Genomic DNA, 10,793 nt, shown 5'->3' with positions numbered 1-10,793 from the left:
GATTCTTTCTACAGACTGAAGCTACAATGCTTATTGCTGAAGTAATTTTGACAAAACTTGATTCAGGCTGAGAATTATTTTGGTCTTTCATTTCCTGAACTTGAAATAGTTTAAATCTAGAATCACCAAAGTAGAAAACCTTGTAGTGGAGTAATGGAGTCTCTGGGATCTTTAGTTCTCTTCCTAGGTCCTTTCTTCATGCTTGCATTGTAAATGTCTCTTGCAAAAATTTACAGAAAAAATCTTAGTTTCACAAAATATAAAAAATAATATACAATCAGGTAAGAAATAGAGTGATTTATTCTCATACTTTCTGAGAGGGAATACAAATTTATATAACCTTTCTGAAGAGCAATTGGGCAATGTTTATCAAAATCTTAAAAACCATATATTCCACTTCCAGGAATTTATTCATGGAAAGTAAACTCTTTTCATAGTTCTCTCCATTATCTCTGTACATAAGGTTGATGGGTCATTTCATAGTTCTTGTTTGTTTCTAAATTTTTACAGTATACTATAATAAAATATACTCCTTTTACAATAAAAAATCAATAAAATATAAAACACATCCTATTCAAAACAACTTTCATTCAAAAGTGGTTAGTATTAAGTGTGGAGACCATCTTTGGCTTTTTTTTTTTTTTTTTTTTTTTTAGTTATTTTGAAAAACATTAATGGTAAGTTTTTAACAACCTAGGGACTGGGGATTTAATAAACAAAAAAACTCATGCCAACTTTTGTGACTATTACTTTCATAGGATAACTTAAACAGATTCAAACCACACTAAGTGGCCCATGGACCGTTCCTTCATGCTTCCAGACTTTCATGGGCTCTCTAAGTCAGTATTAATATGGTAGCTATAGTTCTTCCTTCTAAGACCATCTGGAATTCTATTATCTGATGAGATACTCTCCTCCATTTTACAGCAGGAGAAATTATCTAATGTGTCCTTGATCACATGGTGGTAGCCTGGGGATCAGAAAACAGGTTTTAATAGTGTTGTTTTATTTTTATTTTTTATTTTGCCAAACCACATGTCTTTTCTGAATCTACTTAAAGTACTGTTTCAAGATATTTTCTGAGGGGCCCATAGGGGCTACATTTAAAACCTCTGGTCATTGTTTGCTAACTGCTGGGATGGTTTCAATCAGGAAGAAGCCAATATTTTCAGTTTGAGTGCTGGAAAAGCTCTTAAAATGTCTCTAAACGATTTAAGAGAAGCTCCTTAACAGAAAAGGATTTATGCTTGTCCTAGAATAAACTCATTAGAACTGACATATGCTGCAACCACAGACCAAGAGAACCACATTTTTTGAACACATTATATCCCAAAATCAAATGAGATTTCCAAATATCATCAGTATTAAATGACAAAGCTGTTCAAAAAGGGCTACAGCCTCAATATGCTGGTTGACATCCTCCTTCACCTGGAATATTCTTTATGTTTGATAACGTATTATGGTTTAGATATTAAATGTCCCCTAAATTCATGGGTTGAAGGCTTGATCGCCAGCCCTTGGTGCTATAGGGAGGCAGTGGAACCTTTAGGAGGTGGACCTAGTGAAAGGAAGTTAAATTATGGAGTACGCACCCCTGTTCAATCCGGCTTTTCTCTTTGCTTCCTGGCCATAATGAGATGAGCAGCTTTGCTCCAACATATGCTTCTCGCCTTGAATATTCTGCCTCACCACAGGGCCAAAAATAATGGTGCCAAGCAACCATGGATCTTTGAAATCATGAGCCAAAATAATTCTTTTTTTTTTTTTTTGGTGGTGCTGGGGATTGAACTTGTGCTGGCCTTGTGCATGTGAGGCAAGCACTCTACCAACTGAGCTATACCCCCAACCCTTTCTTTCCTCCTTTTGACTATCTCAGGTATTTCTGTCTCAGTGATGGAAAGTTGACTAACCCCCTTTTCTACTAGGACCTACTTTTTATTATACTAGTTTTTCTTGAAGACATGTTCTGGAGGAGGCTTTGTTTGGTAAGTCAGGTAAATTTTTCTGAGGTAAAAGACTTCTAAGCAGACATTTTCCCCTCCTCACAATCCCAACTTGAGTCAAGAGAAGGAAGGGAGTCCCTTTGTTTGGAGGCCAATTTAGTTTTATGCTCCAGAAAGGTCCAATTCTCAGTAGCTGAGATCAAACAAAATCCCCCCAAACTTAGGCGGAACTAATTCAATTATCTGCATCAGTTTGAGGAGAATCTCATTAAGGTCAGGTAAATCTTTTCTGGTTCAGGTAGCTTCCTCTAAGCCTTAGCTTAGGACACATGACACTTTTTTAAAAAAAATATTTATTTATTTTTTTTGTTTTAGGTGGACACAGTATCTTTATTTTATTTTTATGTGGTACTGAGGATCGAACCCAGTGCCTCATGAATGCCAGGTGAGCACTCTACCACTGAGCCCCAGCTCCAGCCCCAACATGACACTTTGATGAACACTATATTTGCATGACTAAAATGTTTTCTTCCCCCTTTACTAATTCTTGCATGATTTATCAAATATAAACTCCTAAAATTTTTCTCAGGAATAACCAAAGGAAGGATTACCAAAGATGACTCCACATAGCCCAATCCTGATTCCAAGTCTCTGAGGGTAAGGCCCTAAAAGCCTGTTTTTTATTTTTGTTTTTATTTGTTTTTGTGTGGTGGAAGTGGTACTGAGGATAGAACCCAAGGCTTTACAAGATAAACAAGTGTTCTACCACTGAGCTACATCCCCAGTACCCCCATCTTTAAAATAGTTTAATCTATGCTTTCAAAAAATACACCTTGTAGTTCTTCTGCATGCTGAAGTATGAGAACCTTTACACCAGAACAACTATAAGAGTGAATGAAAGGGAGTGAAAGAAATCCTGACAAGCAAAAGCAGGCAAGATTTGACTTTTAAGGATTTAATATCAATAGGGGAACAAGATTTTAAAAAGATCAGTAGGGAAGGATAGTGAATATTGTTTCAATAACTCCAAGTCTTTCCTACATCAACTTCAGTTAGGCTGGTTGCATCAGTGTGCTGATAGTTTCTTCTACCTCTGAGAGCTTCTTCAAGATTTGGTTGACTTTGATCTCATCAAACTCCAAACACAGAAATTCAGATTCCTGTAAAACATAAAAGGATGTTTTAGAAGAGATCCCTAAGATAGCTAAAGTTTTTCATCTGGCAAGCTCCAGAGTCCCAATGCAGCAAGTCCAACTCAGGTCTTCATACCTAAGTGATGTATTACCCATAAAGCAAATCCATATTACATTCTAAATGAAATTGCTTGTATGATGGTGTTTCATAAAATGTAAAGAGATATACAGATCTCAGGTACTCTCATTATGAGGACTATAAAAATTTCTTCCCATTTGTCATCTAATGTCATCCTATAATAACTTTAAGTAATTACTCAAATATTGCTATTTTATAGATGAGAACTCTAGGGTACAGAAAAGTTAACCTATATCCAAACAAATTAGAAAATGGCAGATTGGGATTATGAACTCCCAGTGTTGGGTGACTCCAAAATCCATGCTATCTCCACAGCACCCTGTAGACTAACAATGAAAGGGGGATTTTGATTTGCAAGTTAGTCTGGGTTAACTCAGATTTAGTGGTTAAGCCAGAAATTGTTACAAATTCCTTGGGAAACATTAGTCAGACAATTAAAATACCCAGATATTGAAACAGCAACAAATATTTCTGGGGTCTTTCCACTTACTACAAGATTTCTCTCCTAAGGTTCCCCAAATAAATTCCCTTCAATCAATGTTAGGATTACTAAATAAATCATATATATATATATGTGTGTATATATATATATATATATATATATTTGTCTGATATACATGGCAGAATTTTCATGTATATTGGACAAATCTTAGGTCTGCAATGTTTTGAGAGAAAGGGGAAAATTACATGTATCCAAGAATGACAATATTCAAGATCCTTAAGAAAAATAATCCACTAATTTTACAGTAGTAAGAATCCAACAAGATCATATAACCCAATTGCTTTGTTTTCTAGATAATGAAATTAACATTCTGAGCAAATTAAATAATATGCCGAATCACTCTGTTTGTTATTGCAGAGTCACCAGTTAATGCTCTCTTCTCTACATTTTCTTCTTTATATATTAAAGGAGATCAGAATATGTCATCCCAAAATATGTCCCTTTGGAATATGGATTATTTTGTCAACTAAGAATCAACAAGTGGAGAAAGTCTTCTTAAAGTTTCCTTTATCTGAATAAAAAAGCAGAAACTTCTGAGAAATGAAGACTGCCTTATATAAATCCCTCCTTTGGTGGAGTTTTATGGAAATAAAGAAGATGGAAAGTTGGCACCAAGATGAGTCTGCATAAAATAGGCTCACTAGCTGGACCTGAGGGTAATCCCAGCTACTGAGGAGGCCATGGCATAAGAAATAAAGTTCAAGGCCAGCCTGGGTAACCATCAGAGACTCTGACTAATAAAAGAAGAGAGGAAAAGAACTGGGAGTATAGCTCAGTGGTAGAGAACTTGACAGTGTGTGCAAGGCCCTGGGTTCAATTTCTACTGCAAACAACAACAGACAAGCTTTACTAAAAACCCTAATCTACCATTAGTTCCCCCATATAGTTATCTTCCCATAATTTACTACCCCTAGTCACTTCATAATTTATCACCCTTTTATTAAGATGGTATATAAGATTTCAAGTCTAACTGCCTCTTTGGATTTTTAAATATATATTTTTTTCCTGTATAGCCCTTGTGAATATTGAATATATCAACATCAATAAAAATTGTAACTTTTTCTTCTGTTGATATTTTCTCAGTTTAATTTATAGCTTTCATGCAAAAAATCAGGAAGGTGGAGGAAAAGCTTCCGTCCTACAATACCACAGCACTTCCCACTCCTATCCCCAAATGGGCAGGTAAAAGATAACCAACAAATCTCTTCACGGCCTAAATCCTTAATGTTTTAGATCAAACTCATTTCTTACCAGGATCTGAAAGTATAATTATTATTAGTCTATAGAATAACTGAAGGTGGCTATTAAGCAAATGTTTGATTCTTTCCATCTATATACTAAATAACTTCTTTGTGTATAACTTCCATTTAAATGATCTGATCTAGGCCCTATAAGCTATACCTGAGTGAGTCTTCTGCAAAACAATAAAATTATAAAATAAAAAGATAAAATAATAAAATTAGAAAATAAAAAGACATGCCATTAAATACTGAAGTGGAACCATTTAGAACAAATTCAACTGAACAAAAATTCTATAATTTTCTATGCTATTACTATTTCTCACTTAAAATTTCACAAAGCTGTTATCAATTTATTGATCTCATTTATCAATATAATACAAATTTGGCAAGTTCTAATGTATTGTGTTTTCTTTTAAAAATGATAAAATTGGTGAAGTAGGCTACCAATTCCATTTCAAAGCATCTCTGTGCTTGCCAAGTAGACAAAATGAGCAAAGTTAACCCTCCCAAACTACTAATTATATATATATATATATATATATATATATATATATATATATATGAGAGAGAGAGAGAGAGAGAGAGAGAGAGAGAGAGAGAGAGAGAAGTTATTGAAATTAAATGGTGGCAGACATGTCCAGGGAATATTGCAGGGATTTGACCCATTATGAATCTTGTGATAGATAAATGTGGAGATGGCAACTAGTGGGCAACTGAACAATATTGGAATGATGGTAATATGAGGAAATAGTATCATGTTAGAATCCTTGGAATGGGTATAAATAATGGCTGTTCAGCAGAGAAATACATGTACTCTCTCCAAAGAGCCTATTTAACTAAGACATAAAAATCAGGTCATATACATTTTCATATTAAACTTTTTATTAAATAAACTTTTTTTTTAAAGAATTTTTAATATTTATTTTTTAGTTCTCGGCGGACACAACATCTTTGTTGGTATGTGGTGCTGAGGATCGAACCCGGGCCGCACGCATGCCAGGCGAGCGCGCTACCGCTTGAGCCACATCCCCAGCTCTTAAATAAACTTTTAATAGTTAGAAAAAAAGAGATAAAGTTGGGGGAAAGAAGGTGTCAGTAGGAAACAGTACCTTAGAAAACCAGTACTAATTAAAGAGATTCATGTAAAAAAGCTGGCTAGGTTTTATAAGACTCATTTGCAAAATTTTTCTTTTGGTTTCATCAGTTGTTATAGAGACTACTTACTGAACATAAACTCTGGCCATAAAGCCTGTTGTCTGGCCTGTCTTTTCATAAATTTAAATAATTCTCTGACTTACAGGTATGCAATCTGTATATTCTGTGTTTAACAACTAAGAGACAAAGAACATGGAGGTAGAGGTTAAAATTGGCACTGGCTTCTTGAGATACAATTTTATAATAAATAAGATTTCCAGTAGTTCTGAAATTGCCCATCAGAGAAATTCAGAACATCTTGATAAGTAAACTTGTATTCTCCACTCATTTCACAGTTACTGGGGTTTTCTCAGAATTATCATTGATACTGCTCCTTAACTCCTTCATGATACCTTGAATCCCCAAAATAGCTCCTCTGCAGCAAAGATATCCAAGTTCCTAAGTAACCATTTATTGAAAATTAAAATTTTATAGTTCCCTGAAAACTGTGCTGATTATTCTCCATTTGTCCTATCATATCCATTCTCTACCATTCTGTGCCTTGTTTCATGTCCTGTGAAGCTGTTTTCCGAAGGCACTGTCACTCTTTTGGTCTCTAGCCGACAGCTGGGTTTAGGCAAGAAGAGAGAGAGGTCATAAACTTTTATTCCCTAACCCCCAACTCCTCTTCCTCTACCATTTTCAACATTGTCTATGTAAGGATATTATTTCTTCTTTTCCTACTTTACTTACTGACCTCAATTACTACATCTGATTCACATAGAGCGGAGTCTCTTCAAGTACAGAATAATGGTATACAAAACCCAAAGAGGAGGAGAACAAGGATTTTTAACATGCCTAAATTGATAAGCCTTTTCAAGTGATTCCCCTTTCGTGGGGAATATGTACAAGACCCCCGAGTGGATGCATAAAATCACAGATGGTAGTAAAACCTAAATACATCATGCTTTTTTCCTTTACATATGCAAGCTAACTTACTGCCTTTTACATCTTAATGAAGCACTTATGTTACACTATGGCTGTAATTTTTCCAGTATGAGGTGTGACAATAAAACTAGCATGAATTTCTTTTTCTTTCTTTATTATTTCATGGATAGAAAATTTTATTCTCACTGTGGACTTCTATAACCTCAGCATATAATTTCTCTTATTGATAACTTCTCATTTGTTATTTTATTATTATTTTTAACTGACACAAACAAATTATATATATTTACGGGGTGATATTTACGGTGATATTTTGTTACATGTATATATTGTGTGGTGTTTAAATTGGATTATACATAACTATTTCCTCAAACATTTATAATTTCTTTATGGTAAAAACATTGAAAATCCTTTCTTCTGGCCTTCTGAAATATAAAAAATATCATCTCTAGTCATTCAACTGTGCAATAATATACCAGAATGTCTTATGCCTATCTAAGTATAATTTAGTACCTATTGATCAAACTCTCCATCTTTCCTTCTCCAATATTCTCTGCAATCTCTGTTAACTACCATTCTATTCTCAACTTCTGTGAGTTTCGACTTTTTTTTTTTTTTTTTGGTGCTGATAATTGAACCCAAAACCTTACACATATTAAGCACACATTATCACTGAACTATAATTAACATTTTATTTTTATTTTTTAGTTTAAGGTGAACACAATATCTCCATTTTATTTTTATGTGGCGCTGAGAATCGAACCCAGTGCCTCACGCATGCTAGGCAAGCACGCCACCACTTGAGCCACATCCCCAGCCTGAAATAAACATTCTTAAAATATTTTTGTAGTTGGAGATGGACAACACACCTTTATAATATTTGTTTATTTATTTATTTATTTTTTTACATGTGCTATGCAAATGCTCTGCCACTGAGCCACAACACCAGCCCTGAGATAAACATTTTAATATTCAATATGAGTGAGATCATATAGCACCTGTTTGTGCCTGACTTATTTCATTTAACATAATGTCCTCCTGTTCCATACATGTTGTTGCATATGACAGGATTTCATTCTTTGCTATAGCTGCATAGTATTCCATGGCATGTGTGTGTGTGTGTATACACACACACACACACACACATACACACACATATACATACATACATACCACTTTTTAAAAATCCATTCATCTATCAATGAACACTTGTCTTCATTTCTGGTTATTCAAATAGTACAAAATAAACATGGGAATAAAGATGTTTCTTTTGACATACTGATTTCATTTTCCTTTGGTATATACCTAATAGTGGGATTTCTGGATTTTATGGTAGATCTATTATTAATTTTTTGAGGAACCTCCACAGAGTTTTCCATAACAACTGCACTAATTTATAATTCCCCCATAGTGTGAAAGTGTTCCCTTTTTTCCACACTCTTACTAGCACTAGTTATCATTTGTCTTTTTTTATCGTAGTCATTCTGATTGATATGAGGTAATATCTCATTGTGGCTTTGGTTTGCATTTTTCTGATAATTAGTAATGTTAAACATTTTTTTCAGGGGCTGGGGATGTGGCTCAAGCGGTAGCGCGCTCGCCTGGCATGCGTGCGGCCCGGGTTCGATCCTCAGCACCACATACCAACAAAGATGTTGTGTCCACCGATAACTAAAATAAATAAATAAATAAATAAATAATATTTAAAAAAAAACATTTTTTTCAAATATATGTTGGCCATTTCCATGTCTACTTTTGAGAAAACATCTATTGCCCACTTTTTAATCAGGCTATTTATTTTTACTATTCAGTGGTTTGAGTTCCCTATATATTCTAGGTATAACCTCTTATCAGAAGTATAGTTGACAAATATTTTTCTCCAGTACTGTTCTCTCTTCACTATGTTGATTTTTTTCCTTTGCAGAGAAGAAACTTTTTAGTTTGATACATTTGTTTATTTTTACTTTTGTTTCCTGTAGTCTAGAGATCTTGTTCAAAAAATTCTCAAACATTCCAATGTTCTGAAATGTTTCCCCTATGTTTTCTTTGTTTTGTTTTTAATGGTACTGGGGATTGAATTCAGGGTCTCATACATGCTAAGCAAACATTCTACCACTGAGCTGTATCCCTGGCTGCTTCTAGTATATTTATTTAATTAATTTATTTTTGGCACCAGGGATTGAACACAGGGATTGTTGGTACCAGGACTGAACCACTGAGCCACATCTCTAGCCCATTTTTTATTTTTAAATTTTGAAACATGGTCTCACAAAGTTGCTTAGGACCTTGCTAAGTTACTGAGGCTGGTTTTGAACTTGCAATCCTTCCTGCCTCAGCACCACCCCCAGTCCCACATTTATTTATTTTTGATACTGGGAATTGAATGCAAAGGTGCTTTGCTACTGAGCTGCACCCCCAGACTCTCCCCACCTTTTAAATCTTTTTGCTTTGAGACAAGGTCTTGCTAAGTCGCCCAGGCTAGGCTCAAACTTGCCATCTTCCTGCCTCAGTTTCCAGGTTGCTGGAATTACAGGTGTGCCACCATGCCTGGTTCTTCTAGAAGTATTTTAAGTATTTTCAGGTCTCACATTTAAGTTTTTAATCCATTTCGAGTTGATTTTTTGGCATCTGATGAAAGACAGGTCCAGCTCATTCTTCTACACGTGAATATTCAATTTTCTCAGCACTATTTATTGGAAGACTGTCCTTTCTGCAAGGCATGTTCTTAGCACTTTTGTCAAACACCAATTGGCTGCGGTCGTGTACACCTGTAATCTCAATGGCTTGGGAGGCTGAGGCAGGAGGATTGTGAGTTCAAAGCCAGCTTCAGCAATTTAGCAAGGCTCTTAGCAAGACCCTGTCTTTAAATAAAACATAAAAAAGGACTGGGGATGTAGCCCAGTGGTTAAACAATCCTAGGTTCAATCCTCAGTATAAAAAAAAAATCAATTGGTTATAGATGCATGAGTTACTTCTAGGCTCTCTCCTCAGATCCACAGGTCTCTATATATCCTTTTTGTAAAGGCAATATAATGCTGTTTTGATTACTACAGTCTTGTAGTATATTTTGAGGTCAAGTAGTATAATCCCTCTTGCTGTGTGTGTGTGTGTGTGTGTGTGTGTGTGTAGCAGGCACTGGGACTGAACCTAGGGGCTTATGCATATTAGGCATATTCACCACTGAGCTACGTTTTTATTTTTAGTATGTATGTATGTATTTATTTATTTATAGACAACAGGTCTTGGTAAGTTGCTTAGACTGGCCTCAAACTTGGCAATCCTTCTATCTCCATCTCCTAAGTAGCTGGGAGTACAGCCATGTGCCTCTGTCTGGTGTCTCTTGCTTTATTCTTTTTGGTCAAAGTAGCATTAGAGTTTTGTGGTTATACACAATTTTTAGAATTGTTTTTTTCTAGTTCTATGAAAAAATGCCGTTGGTATTTTTATAGGGATTGAACTGAATCTATCAATTGCTTTGGGTAATTGGAACATTTTAACAATACTGTTTCTTCCAATCCATGAACACAGTATGTTTTTCCATATGAGTGTGTATTTGAGGCTACTATAAATGGAGACTATTTTCTTGATTTATAGTTAATTTGATATTGGTGTATAAAAAGGCCACTGATTTTTGTATGTTGATTTTGTATCCTGCAACTTTGCTCAATTTGTCTATTAGTTCTAATAGTTTTTTGGTAAAGTCTATGGGGTTTTCTAAATATAAGACCATGTCATCAACAGTTATAATTTGAC

General features: G+C 34.9%; 1 protein-coding gene and 1 pseudogene across 1 annotated transcript in view; one reads left to right on the top strand and one right to left on the bottom strand.

Moving 5' to 3' along the window:
- Positions 1-2,882: 2,882 nt before the first annotated feature.
- Positions 2,883-10,793, bottom strand: part of Commd1 (copper metabolism domain containing 1) — a 166,397-nt gene continuing 158,486 nt past the window's right edge. Inside the window, exon 3 of the mRNA XM_026387206.2 lies at positions 2,883-3,103. Coding sequence (XP_026242991.1) covers positions 2,996-3,103 — 108 coding nt within the window. The 3' untranslated portion in view covers positions 2,883-2,995. The remainder of the gene's footprint in view (positions 3,104-10,793) is intronic.
- Positions 5,519-5,740, top strand: LOC113181616 (small nuclear ribonucleoprotein G pseudogene; annotated as a pseudogene).

The sequence above is a fragment of the Urocitellus parryii genome, chromosome 12 (genome assembly GCF_045843805.1).
Source record: "Urocitellus parryii isolate mUroPar1 chromosome 12, mUroPar1.hap1, whole genome shotgun sequence".
Taxonomy (NCBI): Eukaryota; Metazoa; Chordata; class Mammalia; order Rodentia; family Sciuridae; genus Urocitellus; species Urocitellus parryii.
Note: the sequence above shows the minus strand (reverse complement) of the source record. Positions and strands in the feature narration are given on the sequence as shown.